Source organism: Nicotiana tabacum, chromosome 3 (assembly GCF_000715075.1).
Source record: "Nicotiana tabacum cultivar K326 chromosome 3, ASM71507v2, whole genome shotgun sequence".
Classification (NCBI taxonomy): Eukaryota; Viridiplantae; Streptophyta; class Magnoliopsida; order Solanales; family Solanaceae; genus Nicotiana; species Nicotiana tabacum.
In genome coordinates, this window is record NC_134082.1 from 165,804,044 (window position 1) to 165,823,589 (window position 19,546).

The window sequence follows — 19,546 nt, forward strand, 5'->3', positions numbered from 1 at the left end:
GACTAGGGAGTGGAGACCCTATGTCTACCATCATTTTTCTTTTTTCTTTTTTTTCCAGAGAATAAGTAAATGCGGGAAAGAATTTTGGAGGAGACATCCCTTTTTGGAGTTGTGGCTGCAAAGCTGTTTCAAGTCCTTGCGTAGTTTCTTTTGGTTGCACCTGCTTCTTGCAAGGCTGCTTTTGGATTACACCTGTTTCCTATTTTTCAAACAAAGAATAATTTGTAAGTTTGAAATGGTGCTTGGTTTTGTGGCCTTGATTATTTCAGTCACTTTATCTCGACCCGAATTATTTAATGATACTTTCAACTACAACTAGTTGTTTCCTGAAGACCGATTTCATTTTTGAGCCCGGAGAACTTTGGATTTTTCAAAACTTTACCATGACGGTTAATTGCGTAGGACTCAACCTTTTCGATATTATTTTGCCTTTTGAGGCCTTTCACTTTTGACTTTTTTTTTCAATTTTTTTACTTCAGAGCATTGGAGAATTTTTGGCTACTCAAACTTTGTTGCAACGACTAGTCGCGTAGGAGTTAACCTTTTTTTTATTTCACCTTCGTATGCCTTTCATTTCAGGTTTCTTTCTTCTAACTTTAATTTGAGAGCATTTGAGGTACCTTGGATTTTCAAACCTTACCAGGACAATTAGTCACGTGGGACTCAACCTTTTCAACTTTATTTCGTCTTTATAGGCACTTCAATTTGATTTTCTCCCTCTAAGATTTTTGATTTTGAAACATCAGCCGACATGGCTAGTCGAGGTCGATTGATGCCCCTCCTGAGGTTGGGTGCCTTTTGCATATGAGCTTGTAGCAAATGAAAGCCCTATAAATCAGTCTTGTCATCCCTTCTTTGTGTCAGTCGGAATAAAGTTAGACTGAAAGAGATTCAAAGAAAAAACAAATAATGGAATGGACAAATGAATTTAGACAAAAGGTATCACTTTCGGGGAAAGGAAAGGACTTATCTGGAGTACATGCGGACTTCAATGAACATGACATGCCTTTTGGACTGGATGCCTGATCTTTGTAACCCGTCCGACTCTTAGAAATTCATCACAAATTTTGCCTCAAAATCGAGAAACCTTGCCAGGACTCTATCGATGGCTGTGAGGATCCCTTTTTCGATCAGTGGAGCCCTTTTGAGGTTTTCACCGGCTGATCTCTCTCATTTCTCTTCTCACCATCGCTTTATAATGCTCTTTACGAGTTTTCACTAAAAAGAACTCTCTCATTTTTAGTTTTTTGCTTACCATCGCCTTATGGTGCCCGTAAGGATTTTCATCAACAAGACTCTCTCATTTTATTTCTCTCATTTTGATTGCATCAAGATCCAAGTAACTGTATCCCTTCCATTTTAAACCTTTTTGCCGATTGATCGGAAGGACTTGAACAGGGTTTTAGGGTAAAAGCATTTGGATTGAATTACAACTTTGGAACCTTTCGGGCGAAACCATCACCGAACCATTATAACTTCTGCCCCAGTTTAAACTTTGGGGGAATTTGGATTCTTATTTTGGTGTGACTGAACCCCAGAGAGAGGCTGCCTACGTATCCTTTCGGAATCAAGTCGAACGTAGTTCAAGGAACTATGTTTTTGATTTTTTTTCTGTTTTGTTTTGTTTTCTCTTTCTTTTTTCCTTTCCTTTTTCCTCTCTTTTTTCATTTTTTCATTTCATTTTCTTTGTCTTTTCTTCCCCCTTTTTTGTTTCTTTCTTTTTTTTCTCCTTTTTTTTTCAATAATAATTTCAGGTTCCAAAGAGGGTAATCAAAGAAGAGTAACCAGCTCAAATGGTTTACAAAATAGTTAATAGTGTTTGGGTAGTGTGAATGAAAGACTTCGTCATCCCAACCGAAGAATATTAATATTATATGGAAGATCAAACATAGTACTTTTTGGATGCATTTGCATTGACATTTGTTTCAGGGACATTTCATTCAATGTGTCCCAAGTACGACACACTCTTTTGGCAGTACTCCTATTGCAATGTATGAACTTTTCCAATATGGAACCAATTTTCCTTCATCTGTTCTGAGTCTTTGTTTTATTTCCTTAAACTTATCTTTATTGCATTCTGATTCTTGATTCATTATTTCGTAGTCTAACAACGTTTTAGGATCTGGGCATGAAGTCCGCAAGCATGTCATGTTATTGAAATATGCATTTAATAAAATTGAAAAAAGAAACAAGAAAAGTAACAAGATTAAGACAAGAGATATTTCTGGACAATGAAATGATTTTTTTTATTTGATTTTTTTTAATTTTAAAGATAGAAGGGTTTACATCGGAAAGTAAGACAATAAAGTAGAACATCCAGATCACACCCTGAGATAATCCGTACGCAGAAAGGATAGCAAAACTAGCTACCGAGACTCCCGTCTAATTGGGAACTTTCAGGCTTGGCTATCGTTTTTTGACTTTTCTTCTGTCTCGGCAATGGCTGCAATGGCTTTCAGTGCTGGATCAAATTCCTCATCTTCACAAATCATTCCGACTATTAGCCCGGTGTTGTGAGCAGGCAACAAATTTTTCATCACATCAGGAGCCTCTTTGTCCCCGAAAACGATTCTTTCAGCTTCAATCAAGTCTTCAACTGCCCTTTTGAGGGTCAACAGTCCTCCCTACTGTATCCCACTGCTCCAGAGTGGTATTCACATATAGAATCATCTCAGTGCGTGGGGGACTCGGGGTTCGATCAGTTCGGGGCCACTGGCTGCAATAGATTTAGCCTGATTAGCTTTTGGAACATGCTTGAATACGATTCACCAATAGGGGTGAACTGATTCTTTTTTAAAGGCTCTCTTGGGCGAGGATTGTACTGGGACATTTGGTTGGGAATTATATGGAGCTTGGTAAAAATGGACATTTCTGGAAAGTGGAGCTCATTTTTGTGTATAATGTTGTGACCGTGTATAAGGTTGCACGTTCATCACCGCATAAGGAGGTGGTGCACGGCATAAGCAGCATCTTAAAGGGGATAATAGTGTGGTGGGACCGAGGCCATAGGAACCCTGCCTTTGAATCTTGTGAAGTAAGGATGGAAAGCGAAATTACCAACAAAACCAACCACCTGAACAGAAACTGGCTAATTTACACACCCAATAACCTTGTTAGTTTTGAGACGCTTAACAGATAGGAAATCGCACGTTGGGATGCAATGCACCTAAACAGTTAAACGCTTCTACCATGTGTTTGAACGGTTGCATGTTTCATCCCGGCCTTAACTAACCCTTTTTACTCTGTACCTCTTTTCTTTCATTTCTGCCTCTCTTTAATCACTCTTGATTTTCTTATCCCGTTTCTGCCGCTCTTTTATTTATGACACTCTCTTTTTCTCTTTTTGTTTTTGTCACTCTTTTATTTATTTATTTTTTCGCTCTTTTTTTTCTTTTATTTTTGTCACTCTTTTATTTCCTTTTCACTCAATTTTTCTTTTCTCCTTTTTTCAGTTTATTTTTTCGCTCAATTAATTTTATGGCTATAATCGAATCCAATGGAGAATGCCTACGTACCATGACGCCACATGAATCAGATCTTGCGTAGTTCGAGAAGATTGAGAATGGAGTAAATAAGCTAACTTTTTTTTGCTTAGTTTTTATAAAACTCAAATCATGATAGCTTCTTCGGAAAAAGAAAAACATATTTTTTTTTAATTTTCTTTAATTTTTGAAAGAAAGGCTTTAAAGGAAGAAAGAAAATATTTTTTGATTTTTTTTTGAATTTTGGGAAAAAGTCTTCTTAAAAAGATAGAAAAAAAATATATATATTTCTTGGATTTTGATTTGACTTGTGGATTTTCGAAAAAGGACTTTTAAGAAAATATTTCGGATTTCTGAGTTTCTCTCTCTTTTTTTCTCTCTTTTTTAATTTAAGAAAGTACTTTTAAAGAAAAGAGAAAATATTTTTGGACTTTTATTTCTCAAATTTTTATGACATTTACAAAAGAAAGACTTCTAAAGAAGAAAAGAATATTTTTGAATTTTTGTTTCTGATTTTGTTTTTTGGATTTTTTGGTAAAAATACTTCAAAATAAAGGAAACCCGTATTTTGTATTTTGATTTTTGATTGATTATTTATTTATTTCTTTATTTCTTTTCTTACATATGAAAGACTTTGGAAAGAAGGAAAATATTTTTGGGTTTAAAAATCCTTTTTTTTGAATTTTCTAAGGAAAGACCTCTAAAGAAGGAATTAAAAGAAAATAATTTTGGACTTTTGAAAATTAAAGCCGGAACCGATGAGGTTTGCCTACGTATCTCACATTCGGTGAGAATCATACCCGCATAGTTCGGTCAGTTTTGACACAATCGGGAAAACATGATATTGATTCATTTTGAAATGACTTTTCTCTTTTTCTTTTTCTTTTTCAATTTTCATCATTTTTCTCCCTTTTTTTTGTGTGAATCATTTGGCAAAGTTTCGGGACATTTTCAAATACCGGAGTTTTCAGAATCGGGCTTAATTTGTCTCCTACCTCACTCTTGATTTTTTCTTTTGATTTTCTTTCCCTAGCCGATTAATATGCAAGCCAAAGCAAATAAATGTACAAATACCATGTAAGATGCATCAGGATGTTCTTTTGTTTCGGGTACACCTGTCCTAGACAAACATTCCATATATGAGACTAGGGATCCGACATGAGACTATGTTATTCTAGGTTTAAACCTAGGGTTGTGTTCTAGATATGGCTTACTCAAGCGAACAGCTCGTGCCGAGGTGGGGGCAACGTACCGGAAGCACGAAAGTCTACTCGCCCTAGTTGCTGATCTAGCCTCAGTCTATTTGGTATGATATCTAACAGAAAAGTGGGCCACGCGTACGTGTGCGCCATATTTTTAAAAGACTTAGGAGGGAGGCGTAAGAAGACAGTTTAATACAGTTCAAATAATATTAAAGCGGTAAATGAGCGACAATTAGCACATTAGGCCCACCAACACAGTAATATAAACAAATAATAAAGCCAAGTACAGATTATATTACAAACTCGAATTTTGAACCCTGAACCAGAGATTCTGGATTCTTGTCCCCAGCAGAGTCTCCATAGCTGTCATGCCTCCTTTTTTCGAAAGGATGGGGGATATAAGGAGTTTTTCCAATCAAAGTGACATTAATCGAAATGGAAATCAGAGTCGCCACTTGGAATAATTTATGGTGTCCCAAGTTACCGGTTTATTTTAAATCCTAAATCGAGGAAGATTGACTCTATTTTTAATCCGCGAAACACAAAATACCGGGTAAGGAATTCGATTAACTCGGGAGAAGGTGTTAGGCACTCCCGAGTTCCATGGTATTAGCATGGTCGCTTTAATCATACATGCTAATTAATTATTTAATTACATATTTTAAAACATATGTGTATTTAACCTTTTACCGCTTTTAGTTGCTTGATTATTCGTGATTATGGAATTATATTGAAACGAGTTACGCGTACGTGTACTCTTTTTGTTTGGCGTGTCCAGAATCATGTCACGCGTACGTGTACACAATTAATAACACTAAATAATTTTAGATTGTTCGGCCAAAGTCGCGCGAACACATACTTTGATTTATTTGTGAACATCAGAATCATGTCACGCGAACATGTACACAATCATGATAAGAGATTAGAACGCGCCTAAAGCATACTATGGATTGTGAGTTATTTATTTTCTAAGTTAAGATTGTGGTAGAAGGCCATAGTGTATAGAATTATTAGGGATAAAGTGTGTACAATGGATTAAAATGTTAACCCATATTGTATAATCAGCAGTGGCTAAATGGAGGAACAAGTCTTTTGAACCTCAAGGTGTTGGGCCGCTGTAGTAACATGCCCAAAATTACTCAAACCCTATGTAAGCTTAGTCTAATTAGTTATTAGGTCCAAAAATAATAAGGGAGAAAATCCAACAACTCACGAAAAATTCTTCAAAGTTTACACAAGCATACACGATTATTGTGTCATTAATATCAATACACTTCTACTTTTGAGATGGAATTCTTGCCAACATAGATGAACTTTTATGGCTATTAAATAACATAAAAGTTTGAACACTGACTAATTAAATTCAGCAGTCCATTAAATAAGAACAACAACAACAACAAACAAAACAAATATTAATAGAATCACATTTGACTGGTATTCAAATTATATTGCTGAGAAAAATGAACATTCAGATTGGATAAGCAAATTAGAGTTTAGGATGTGTACCTAAAGCTTCGAATATAGAGCTTGCAACAAGCCAACAATGAAGAACAATTGAGGAATGAAACCCAACAATCTAGAAAGCAACACAGTCCAGCAGAAAACAACAACAATTTCCTTTGAAGGCCCAGATTTTCGGAAGCTCTTTTCCTCTTCAGTTCTATTTTTTTTTTGAAATTTGACTTCTAAAAGCTTTTCTTCCAGCCTCTCGCCAATGCTATAAAGAGTGTGTATCTATAAGTCTGAGTGATGCATTTTTGGGAGCTCCGTAAATGAATCCTTGTGTGAAATTTTATTGGAGTGAGGATCTGTTCATCTCTATGGCGTGAGTGAGAGGTAAGAACGAGAGAGGTGAGTGAGTTGAGAGGAGGGTGATGGTCGTTCGTCTCTCCTCTGTGTGAGAAGTGAAGAAGAAGAAAAGAAAAGGGGACAATGGAGAAGAAGAGGAAATGGAGAAGAAGGGGGGCTGCGCCGTTTTTGTCCAATGGTTCTAAAAGGGAAAATATGATCTCTCTTTTTTAGGATAAAGATTTTAGTTGTTTTAATGAAAGGGGTTGTTGGGTCGGTTTGGGTCGGGAGCTGGGTGGAGGAGAGTGGATTGGGGCAAAAAATTGGGTCATTTTGGAATTGTTTCGGCCTAGTTCCGATTTTAAGGACAATTAATTAATTTGAACTTAAAATGTGAAAGAAACTAAAGTATTTTTGTCTTTTAATAAATGCAAACTAGTTAATAATGCAAGTAAAAATATAAGAAAGCAAAAAGTAAAAGTGAAAAAATATTTTTGATTATTTTGTGATGTGAAATGCTACTAAAACATGCTAAAAGTGCAAATGAATGCCAAACCAATAAAAATAAAAATTCCTAAAATTCTACAAAAGTCACTAGAACTATTTTTGAATATTTGGGAGTAATTTCCTATGTGGGGCAAAAATTAAGTGCTCACAAGTGTCAACACTACGCACCATTGGTACATCAACAAGCAGAACCGTTGCACTCAGTTTTGTCTCCAAAGCCATTCATGAAGTGGGGAATGGATATCATCGAACCACTGCCTCTGGCTCTATAAGGTAATATTCTTTTTAATTTTAACTGACTATTTTTCTAAGTAGGTTGAAGCATGTCCCTATTAGAAGATTGGCAAACACGAAGTTGTTGATTTCTTGCGAGAAAACATACTTTGCAGATTTGGAATACCAAAAGAGATAGCCTGCGACAATGGGCCACAATTTATATGCGCAAAGGTCACGATGTTCCTTGAAGACCTGAAAATCAAAAGGATCCCATCTTCATTTTTTGATTCTTCATTCACCTGAAAGTATCTCAGGGTAGGTTCCCCTATTTCTACCGGGATCAATGGAGGCAACCTCACGATTGGATGCAGCAAGAACAACATTATGGACATCAACCCACTTTTTCCTAGCCTCTTTAAATTGAACCCTCAATGGGGCGATCTCTTGGTTAAAAGTCTCTACTTCTTGATCGCGTTGCTGTAACTGAGCCTCCAACACAACTGCCTCAGCAACTTTAGCTTCCACTTCTGAGAGGCAAACATCAGTTTGGTCCCGCTCGGCCAAAAGTTGATCCCGCTTAGAGGTAAGTTCCTCTTTATGACTAATCAATATTTAGAGGCACTCGGAAGAAAGAAATTGGCATGTGAAACAGAAAATGAAAACTCAGAATAATGTTGTATCAACGATAGAAGAAAAACAAAGGAACCAAAGGACAGACCACTGCGACATTAAGCATGGCATTGGTCAACAAGCACTCTCTTGAGAGAGCTTGTATCTTTTCCCTATTTTTTTCTGAAGCCTAAGGCTTCAGATAGTTAGCAAGTTCCACCGGTCGAGACAGTAGATTGCATCAGGTAGAGACTGAGAAAGTAACGTTCTTCCTCCTTTACGGGTCTTCTGAGGGGGCAGCGTAATTTTGCACCAAATTCCCATGAACTGGGGACTGGGGAAAAGGAATATCTTCTTCTCGAATAGATGCGGCCAGTGGAGATAATGTAGCAGTTGCTGGTGGAAGAGTTGGTGAAGAAAGAGATAAAGCTGATGGCGTTGAAGGGTGAGAAGCAATTGCGACAAACACAGTGCTGGTTGTTGTTTGCACATCAACTGAAAATGGCAAGGACCTGGCACTTAGTAGCACAATGCCGGGTGAAATGACCAGGATCTAAAAACGGGATTTGGCATTTTCCACCATTTCAAACTCCCCCCAGAGCGCCGAGGCATCGTCCTCAGTTGGTTTAACTAACTCAATAGATTTATCATTCTGTTGAGCTGATGAAGGTCGTCGTCTTCTATGTAGAGAAACCCCATCATCATCGATTACCATGGTGTCTATACATGGCTCAGGCACGGGGGTCAACACCACAGCATCTGAAGACGATTTGGGCACGACACTCGTTGCTCTTTTATTCTTTTCCCCGGCCATGGAGGAACGTCTCTTTTTTGCTTGCTTGCTCTCTGGGCGGGGACTTCGAAAAGAAATACTTGCGTTTGAAAGAGGCTCGAAGACGCCTATTTGAGTAAACGCCTCCTGAGGCAGCCTCGATGCATCGTCAGGATCAACCAAAACATCATCCTCGGAACGACAATCGAACCCTGGGGTAGACCTGAATTTAGCAAAGAGAGAAAGGATTAATCAATTTCCTCACACGAAAAGCAAAGACAAGATGAGTCCAAGTTACCATAATATTTGGCTTTCTACCCCTATTTGAGGGCCAAACATTTCCACGTGTGGATCTCGGGCGTAGTGACGTCCAAGATTTTCTGGACTCACTGGTCCAAGCCTTCAACCCTAGATGGTATCCATCGAGTTATTGAAACAAGCGAAAGAGTGAGGGTCAATAATGATACGAGATGATCTCTAATAAAAGAAAGATTAAATAAGGAACTTACGAGTATGGTTCCATAATTCCGGAAAGGATGAAGCTATTGCCGGAATGATATCATTGGTGGCAATTGCAACGAACTGTTCCATCCACCCACAATCATTGTCATCATGCATGCTACATAGTAGATCATTGTGGCCACGTTTGCTGAAATTTACCATTTCCCCACAGAAGATCTTAGGGGAATAGAGGTTAATCACGTGAGCTCGAGATAGACCCTCTCCCATTTCTTGGCACATGCGCCGAAGATAAACAATCGTCCTCCACACGGAAGGACTTACTTGTCCCAAATACACCTGGTAGAGGAGGCAGAACTCCACAATGACGGAGTCAAGCTCTCCACTTAGAGAAAATGCCCCAAAAGTGAAGGGATACGTATAGAAATACCTAAGACCCTTCTTGGGTATGGTTATCCGCTCTGCTAGATCAGGAGAGATGATGTCTAAATCTTGGCAACGACAATCTTCCTACACAGCAGGAATACTGTAAGGACGGATGGAAGAAGGGTATCTACCAACGGCACATGTATGAGGGTTAGCAGAAGGAAATTTCTCTTCGAAGTCTTTAGTTGTGATGAGACTTCTAGGGATGATGGTACTCATTGTAGGAGGAGCGGCCTCATCGACTTTGCCTTTGTCCTTTGAGGAACTAAGGTTTTTATAAGAAGAAGCCATTCTATGTTAAAAAAGAAGAAAAAGCTTTTCTCTTATGAAAATGGTGGAGACAAAGTACGAGTTGAATGAAGAGAGTTTAAGAGAATTTAAAGAATTATGAGGTATGAATGAAGGAGTTTGATGCGTATAAGTGAAGAAATATGCGGCTAAAATAGTGGCCGTAATTACCTCGATAACCTGCAAAACTGATGCTAAATCATGGGATGACGCGTGTTCGGGGCATTAAATGCAAAGAGACGTACGTCTAATCGACCATCAGAAAACTTTTCAGAGAGGGTCAGTGAATTTCCCGCCAAAAGATTTATTTTCTACCAACTTCCTAGTGACATTATGTTACGCGACCGGAAAGCAGGAGGACTATCTGTATAGAGTAAAATATGTTTACATTAAATGATCGAATAAGGAATTGACGCGTGGAGTCAAAGACAGAAGATAGTTGAATCCGAAGGCAATGATCCCATCTGTTACCGGAGTACATAAATGAAATAAATGGCTGCCACCTGGTAGCATTAAATGAGCAATATTCTACAACATTAAGTACACGGTCTGTTACAAGGAATATAACATTTATTGCGTGTCGTTATACATTCTTCAATGGCCCTCATAATTGACATTAAAGAGGGGCTTGATCCTAGGACCTTGTTCCCTAGGTACAACTATAAATAATGAGCTTTATTATCATTGTAAAAGACACAAATTTTTTGGCAAACATATGCTATATTCTATTCAAAGCTTAATACAATTTTATCTTTTTGTCCTTTGATATTATTGATGCTGTGCCCGGAAGCCTTGCTCCTGAAATTATTATTTATGTTATTTTATCTCTATCTCAAGGTTAAGTATTACATTTTTATCTAATTCATCTATTATTTCAGGATAAAATTAATTCACTTGTCTATAAACCACGTATAAATTCAATTGTACCATTTCACGGGTAAACACTCAACTCATATATATTTCATAAATGAATAAATATTCAAAAAATAAAATAAAATAACAAGAAGTATTTTAAAAAATTACGGTCAAAGAGTAAAATTTCAACCTGGCTCCAAATATTAATATAGTGATGCAAGGATTAAGGTGGGACAAATACATTAAGTAATAGGAGTACTATTTTATACCATTCAATCAACCTCTTTTTTTTCGAATTCGTTTTTACCCTTTATACTTCGGCATAGTTGATTGTTCGAGAAAATTATGTTTTACATTTTGTACTGTATATTTGTAACTTAATTTTAGTATTTGTAGCTTGCAGGATGTTAATTTTATTTACTTACGTTATGTTAAGCGTTATAAATCCAAAAAACGAATAATACACACACTTATTCTGTTAGTAATATATATCTATACATTATACTAATAATTAGTTGCTTTTTACTAATAACCCAAGTAATTACTACGGAGTAATTCTATTGATATTTCTAATAATTTTAAAGTAATGTAGTACAGTAATTCTTAATATTTTGACATTTCAATAGTAGGTACTACAATTAATTAACCTGATACACGTGATGAAGATAGACCCATACTTACCATTTTTCCGGCCGCATGCCAAACACTAGTGAACTAGATTCAAAAATCATTTGAAATTACAGTTTTAACCTTATCTAGTTTTGTCCAACACAACAAAAAGTCTGCATCTAAACATTACCACACATGCCAAGGCTACAGTACTGAAGCAAAAAGCTAATGTCACTTACAGTAGAACACTTATAACCATGAAACCAAAATAATCTACCATACCCTAAATAAAGAACATTACTTCTACTTTTAAAAAAATAACATTCTACGATAATCACAACACATCTCGATAAAAACACTAGTAAACTGCAGTTGCATTTAATTTCACATAAGAGATTTAAGTGATCTAGCTTTTATAGGCTTACGGGCTCTTTTGATCTTACCATTTTCTTCATCTTCATCATCCTCGTCTTCAACATAGTCAAATCCTTCTGTATCCATTTGGGAAGAAGAAGAAGATTGTGCCCCGTGACCGTCACTAGTTGCAGGATCAGTCCTCGCATGACTTCTTTTCTTGCCCCACAAAGGACCAAAACCCGAATAATAGTAGAATTCGGAGGAAGATGATTTCATAGGACGATGGGGGCGGCCGCGAGAACTGGGAGTCTCCGCCGCCGCAATCTGCTTAGCAGTAGTAGAAGTAGAATGAGCCGAGTCGTTGTATTGCTTCTTCACCTGAGCAATATGATGCTCGCATAAATTATGCCCTTTTTTTGTCTCTCTACTGCAGTGCCATCCCTTCCCATCATTTTTGCAACACAATGTCGTTATATTATTATCTCCATCTTTCTCCAACCCTAGCTCCTCCATCTCCTGGTCGTGTTGCTCTTCCTCAAATTCGTTCTCAAACTTAATGAAATCATCAGCAGCAATATTATTGTTAAAGTAATAATCCCTTTTAGAACAATCCATCTCTTTCTTCGTTTCCCTTTCGTCGTCGTCCAGCTTCATCGACGTGATGCTGCGGAAAACACAATGGTTGCTCAACATTAATTACAAGCAATTGCATTTGAGGCAACATTCCACTTAATCGAACTACGATTTATACCCAACAGTTATACGGCCAAAATTTCAAATCCTAATTATCGTTTCTGAAATATAAAAAGAAATAAATGATTCTGCAGAAAGAAGAAGTAATCAAATTGATGTAATAGTCGAAAAGTTACCTCTGCTCTGAATCATAAGAGGTCCCATTTACAGCGTAGCTATCATATCCATCCAGCTGCAGCAAGGAAATAATATTTTATCGAAAGTTCTTAAAAGAATACAAGCTGTGCAGTGGATAATAGAGCAAACAGTGAAAACCCATGAACTAAATTGAACGAACAAGGCCAAATACACGACAAAATGATGGGATTGAGATTCATTCAGGAACCCTAATGGGCGCTCCCCGTAAAACCCTAAACCACAAAGCAGATACAAAGAGAGCTAAAACAAATGAAAGGACATTGAAGGAACGAAATGGGCCTGGTATTCTATAGATCTGGAAAAAGGAGAAGAAAAATAAGGAGAAAAAGAGAATTTTTAGACAGACCTGATAAGAAGAAGACGGCGGTGGTGGGCGAAGTAGAAACTGGTTTATTTCTGGGTTATCGTTTTCTTCATCTTGTTCTAAGGGGAATGTGATGACATCCCAAGGAGACTGATTCAGCTGGCAAACGTGAACAGGAACTTGTTGTTTGAGAAATGAAGAAGAAGAAGAATAGAGGAGCGGGGAAATTTTGGCATGCTTTCTTATTCTCATGCCTGAAAACTCTCTCTGTAAATTACACACACAAAAGTATTTTTCGTCTGTTGGGTGTGTGGGGGATGTAAAGTTTTGAGGGGTAGGCACGATGGGAGTAGATCTAAATGGGTCTTTCTTTTTCACTCTATTTATATACACTCGGGCCCAATCACTATCTAGTTAATACAATATGTTTTTTTTTTCCTTCCTTCTATTTTTCACATTAATGGGTGAGAGGAGCCGTGGAGCAATGTTAAAGTTGTCTTTGTATGATCTATATGTCACGAGTTCGAGTCGTGGAAACAGCCATTGATGTTTTGCATTAGGATAGGCTTTCTATATCACACCATTAGGATACGCCCTTCCCTGTACCCTACATGAACGCGTGATGCCTTTTGCACCGGACTGCCATTTTTATTTTTCGCATTGCTCTTGGCCTTCTTTTTCACAAGGTAAACAATATAAAAATACAAAATATTTTTGTTTTATTATATATTATATTTCGAGATTATTCACATTTTTATCATTAGCAAATAGTCTCGTATTAAATAATAACTTTGACGCAGTTGCAACATGAGGTATAACGAAAGGTAATTTTATATAATAAATAAAAATTACATGAGTAATTTTAAATATTTTTACTTAAGTGTATTGATGCGTAGAATCCACCGGAGATTCACTAAACTCAAGGGTAAATACGAGATGATTTGCGTAATAAAGTCACCTAAGAATAACAAAAAATTAAAACTGAAATATTTTGTATAGTAAATGGTAAATTTGAATACTTTCCTTTTTGCAATAGTTGCAGTGCTTTTCATTTAGTTATCAAAAATTCTAACTGAAAAATATAGAGAACTGTCAGTAATTTTTATTTTATTTTAAATATTGGCTAGACTAGAAAAGTGGTCAATGAGGGTAAATATAACCAATAAATGTAGTTGTTTTTTTGTTGTTGAGTTTAAGGGGCCTTATGAAGTTCATGTAGTTTTACTTTTATTTATTTAATTAATTATTTATTTATTTTATGCTCACATATTTGGTAGGGAACGGATAGGTATGGGACAGAAAAGGGAAGTGATTGACATTTAACGTAAATTAAACTGAAGCTGGTATCGCTGGTAACTTTGTTGGATTAATGATTTGTTTTCTTAAATTCTATAAAAGTACTTGATATGTTCTAATCATTTGGAAATTTAATCAATTCTAGAATTAGTTAAAATTGGATCTTTTGGAACAGTATGCAATAAATAAACTTCGATGTAACGAACTTGATACAAATTTCCGATTAAATTAAATTATATATAATAAATCCAAATCTCATATATTTCAGGCGTTGTTAATTAGTTGTCGTTTGCGGGAAGTGTACAACTTGCAAAACATTAAGCACTTGAAAAAAGAAACAAGTGACTATCTTTGAGAATTTTCTTTTTCCAACCCTCCTTTGGCAATAGATTTCAACTTCGCTAATCAGTGAATTAGAGAAAATAACGGCAAATAAATCGAAGGAAGATAATGATACTGTGTACTTGTATAAGTAGCGAAATGCATTTACAAATTAAGTTAATTGTTCTTAAAATCAAAACATACCGTAGTCGTTAAAAAGGACACCAAAATTGGTGAAATTCAAAAATAGCCAGATTTACAATTGGTCGTTTAAAAATAATCCAGTTTCAAAAGTAATCGAAATTTAGTCATTTTTCATGTAAAGATAAATCTGAGCGAAAATACTGTTCAAAACCTCAAAAATACGCCAGTATATTATGCTGGGGTTCCAGCATAAGTATACTTGAACTCCAGCATATTATACTAGAGTTCCAGGATAAGTATGCTGGAACTCCAGCATAATATGATGGAGTTCCAGCATAAGTACACTAGAACTCCAGCATAATATACTGGAGTTCCAGCAAGTATACTGGTCCAGCATAATATACTGGAGTTTGGAGCACCGGTGCTCCAGTCTCCAGTATATTATACTGGAGCTAGCAAAGTATACCGGTCCAGCATAATATGCTGGAGTTCATACACAGGTGCACCAAACTCTGGTATATTATGCTGGACCGGTCTCTGTTGCAGCAAAATAGTGGTTACTTTTCATTGACTTGGTAAGCGCTGGCTATTTTTGAATGACCAGTCCAAAAACTCGCTATATCGTACTATTTTTACCACCAAAATGGTCGTTAATCAGATGCGTATCTAGGCTTTAGATTCTACGGGTTCAACTTTTAAGGTTTTTACCATTCAAGCCCTTTTGTTTACCTCGAAAATACGAGTAACAATTAAATTTGATTAGTGGTTTTAAAGATATGTGATTTAGTTCAATACCAATTAATAATCAAGAAATATGAAGTAGAAATAAAAGATAGAAGTGAATCAAACCAATGTTACTTAGCAGTAGTGACCTCGAGGTAGCTTAGGGCAGTAAGAACAATTAAGTAATAAAAATTAAGCAAGAACAATGGAGCTAAAGGACAATGCTGATGAACAGTAGGCAAAAAGGCAATCGTACAATCATATTTCGGGATTTGCGCCATGACTTTGGGGGCGTAGCAGGAATATAACTTATTCTAGTACAAATCCATAATGGTACTATTTCGAGGTCGAGCATACCCAAACTCGGTATGCATCATGCTTCGCCTTCGAAATCGGGTCTGGTCCCTCGAGCTCGAACTTGGTCTTACCCGGACTTGGACTTCGGACGACCTCTCAAGTATCTAGATCAAAGGCACTCGATCTCGACCGTATACATATAGTCCCTATGTTTCTTAGAGTAAAATGATAAGAAACGATTTGAACCCCAATTTTCTCGAACCTCTTATGATGAAGTAGTTTCCGTGATGCAAGCGTTTGTAATGACTGAAACGTCTCGTCGGTCCATTTCCCCAATACATTGAATGCACTCCAGTATTGGTCAGCCACTAATGCCGCCGAACCGTTATTGCCCATCTATAAATATAGGGCGATTCCTCTATGTAAAGAATTTTACTCTTTCTTTACATCTTTACCATCCTCATCTCTTTCTCTAATTACCCGTTTCCACCGCCTCTTCAAGCGCCGGAAAACACCAAGCTCTTGTAAGAAACACCACATCTTTGCGCAACCCGTATTCTTTAGCTTACAACCATGGCTAAAAATTCCAAAACGATCCCTAAAAAGATAAGGCATCATCTTCTTCTACCTCCCGGCCGGTCAAACCGGTGGTGCCACAAACACTTGAGGAAATCACCCCCGGTCCTTGTATTATTAAGAAGGACTTTAGTATTGAGAATCCTCCCGACGTCCCAGGCCGATGCGAGCACGCATCTTGATATATTAGCTTGATAACAAAGAGGTTTATCAAGGATGTAAAGAAGGACTATGGCTGGGGAGATAAGGTCGAGGTTCAAGTCCCGAGCCCCAATAAAAGCATTACTACCCACGTGGAGGGGTTTTTAAGTGTTTACACTTAACCCTTCACACTGGTCCCCTCGATCCGGTGGTGATCGACTTCTGTAAAATATACGAAGTCACCCTCGGTTAGATTCACCCCTCTTTTTGGCGTATCGTGATCATGTTGCGGTATTTTTTTGAGAAGGCCAAGGGGTTGAAATTCACCCTCAGCCACCTGATTCAATTGTATCGGCCCCAGTTATTTTGAGGGCTTATCAAGCTGCAACGTCGAACAAACTAAAGCCTTCTTTGCTAGTACTGATGAAACCAAAGATCTGGGTTAGATGAGCCTGTTTGTTAAAGTAAGAACCTTGGATGTCATTCCCGAGGATAAAATGTCATTCCTGGAGAGGTGGAACTTCAATCGTAAGTGGAGTTCGTTTTCCCAATATCTATTCATGTTCTGCTTTCATATTTCATAACGTCTTTATCCTTATTTTGGCAGCCAATTCCTGGGTGCCCCAAGTAGTTCCCGACCTCGAGGATTGAGTCCGAAAGTTAGCTGCCACCTCTTCCTATGATGAGCGCAAGTGGCATGAATTATCGAAGGGCCAGTGGTAGGCCAAGAACCACAGTGAGTGCTTTTCACAAGTTTTAAACACTCTTCGTATATTATTGGCGTCAACTTACTAACGTTTACTTGCACAGGCATTGGTGATGCATCCGAGATGAAGCCGGCTCTGCCCGGGGAAAAGAAAAAGCCTTCAATCCCGAAGGCTGAGAAGGACAATAAAAGAAAAAGGGTTTCGAAGCATGAAAACCCTCAAGACAAGAAAACCCCTGCTCGAAGGCTACGGAAAAGATTTGCTCAAACAGGCGAAGATTCGGCCCATGATTCCCCGGATGATGAAGAAAATGATGGTGAAGAGTCAGCTTTGGTGACTCGAACCAGGAAACCAGTCGAGGCCGACAAGCCTTCTGAACTGGAAACCTCATCCCGTGGTGAGGGAACCCAAAGGAAAGATGGGGGCAAAGCCCCCGTGTCCCCGGTGGTTGAGATTGTCCCTCCATCTTCAACAACTATACCGGAGGGGGTAAATGCTGAGAGCCCCGAAGCTAATGAGAACGCCTTGAGTAAAGAGCTCGGGATCGCGATAACAGGTCACTCCCATTCTTTGCCAACTTATTCTGTGGGAATCGAAAAAGCCAACGCTCTACGTATGCCCGATCTGAGCAAGGTCATGGAGGCCGGTTCCTTTCGGGGTTGCTACGCTGGGATTGAGGATGCCAATGACCTTAATGATGCATCCACCATCTTTGAAAAGGATCAGCATCTCCTCTCTAGGGTAAGTATTTACTTCCATTATTGTAATTTTCTCTTTCTTTTTCTGTTGACTAATATGTCTATATTTCACATATAGGCCATCGTAAAGTTTAGAGCTGAGCTAAGCCAATGTGAGACCGAGCTCAAGAAAGTTTCAGGAAAAGAGAAAGCCCTAAGGCTCCTCTGCAGCCAAAGGGAAGAGGAGCTTAACAATCTCCGGACCGTATTGGCCAAAGCTCAAAAAAGCGAGTCTGAGCTAGATGAGCAGGTAACTGTGATTTTAACAGAGTTCGGCCTTATTGGCCCTACTTCGAAGGCTATCACTTTGATATCTCAGCTACAGCAAAAGCTAGAGATGATTGGGCAGCTCCGGGGCAAATTTGATCAAGTTAGAGCTGATTGTCATCAGTGGAAGAAGAACATGGATCAGCTTGCTGCCGATAAGGAAGCTACTACAGCACAACTGGCCTCGACTGAACCTCAGCTCTGAGGTATTGAAGCGAAGGGTCTAGCTCAGGCCAGAAAAATCGAGGAGTTAGAGGTTGAGCTAGCTAAAGCCCGGGCCGAAGCTGCACAGGCTAAGGCTGAAGCTGAGAAGATGAAGGTTGCGACTAATAAATCTATTGCCATATACTTGAGGGAAGCCACAGCCTTTCAAGCTAAGTTGAGGGAGGCCTCCGACCGGGGAAAATGGAGTAATGAATTGGCTAAGTGCCAAGCCCGTAAGGAGACTCTCGAAGAAATCCATGCGCGAGGGTTCAACCTTGCCGAGGAGATAGCCGAGGCAAATGTGAGGGAAACCGATGCTAGGTTTCTTGTCTCCTCCAATGACGAGGATGTGGCGAATGGCTCCGAGGATGAGGAAGGTGAAGAAGATGTTCCCGAAGGAGAGGAGGCTCCCGAAGATAGAGCCGCTGAAAATGCAGTTTCTGAAGATGACGCTCTCGGGGGTGTAACCCCGAAAATAGATTATTTTTGTGCAAGAGCCCCTTGTGGGAATTGTAAATATGTTTTGTAAATTTCCCTTATGAATATAAAGTATTTTTTTGCTCTATCCTCGACTTGTGTTGAATTTTATTTTGTCTCCGTTTGTGGAAAATTTTGATGGTTCAAATGCTCAGCTCGAGTATCTTTTTGTTCTCAGAATATAATAAACCCTTAGGTTTTCATTACTCAATATAATAACCCTTAAGGTTTCAGATAATCCTCGATCTAAACTTAAGTCAATTTGATGCGAGCTCGGAACAATGGGACTCTTGGGTTCGAGTGAGTGAGAACGGAGTCTCGGACTCTTATATGCTTTTGGCCCTTGAGCTCTTTTAAGCTGGCCCTTAGGCTTTTATATATCGGCCCTTAGGCTCTTTAAAGTTGGCCCTTAGGCTTTTTAAGTTGGGCCGTCTCAACCTTTAAAATGGCTATATAATTTTTCCCTCATTTTGGCTAAAAGAATTAGAGAAAAATTTGTTATGCCTCAGCATATGTTTTTGTACCCGTTGGATTTTTCGAAGGTTTGACGTGTCGGAACCTTATTAATAATTTGTTTGTGTAAACATAATCGAATATCTCTCGATGTTATCGAAGCCTTTGGATTATTTGAGGGCTGAATTTATTGAAGCCTTTTTCTTTTGCCTAGGGTAGCCTGATTTAACCAATTTTTTTAATGTTTTAAGGCCTTTGATTTATAGCGGAAGTCAGACGTCTCTGAACCGCATTATTTTGGCCGTAGCCTTTAGTATGGTCGTAGCCTTTCTGAACTTTTTTGAAAAAGTTAGTCCATGAGTATATTGGCCTTGGCCTTTGTTTTGAGGGGGTGCCTCCTTGAGGTCTTACGAGTCCGAATTTCTGATGACTCGGATG

At 38.2% G+C, this 19,546-nt stretch overlaps 1 protein-coding gene across 1 annotated transcript; it reads right to left on the reverse strand.

The window, feature by feature from the left end:
• Window positions 1-11,393: 11,393 nt before the first annotated feature.
• On the reverse strand, window positions 11,394-13,102 carry LOC107831728 (uncharacterized). The gene is made up of 3 exons (XM_016659528.2): window positions 12,808-13,102; window positions 12,440-12,495; window positions 11,394-12,234 (listed from the first exon to the last, which is right to left on the reverse strand). Exons 1-3 carry the CDS (start codon window positions 13,015-13,017, stop codon window positions 11,598-11,600), a joined length of 903 nt encoding a protein of 300 aa, XP_016515014.1. The 5' UTR covers window positions 13,018-13,102; the 3' UTR covers window positions 11,394-11,597.
• Between the last annotated feature and the right edge of the window lie 6,444 nt (window positions 13,103-19,546).

Bases quoted from the DNA above. Each gene is read 5' to 3' on its own strand.
- LOC107831728 (XM_016659528.2), bottom strand. From the start codon at position 13,017: ATGAGAATAAGAAAGCATGCCAAAATTTCCCCGCTCCTCTATTCTTCT. The intron at 12,496-12,807 runs GTCTGTCTAAAA...TCCTTGCTGCAG, and splicing joins CGCCGTCTTCTTCTTATCAG to CTGGATGGATATGATAGCTA. The intron at 12,235-12,439 runs GTAACTTTTCGA...TGTTTTCCGCAG, and splicing joins TCTTATGATTCAGAGCAGAG to CATCACGTCGATGAAGCTGG.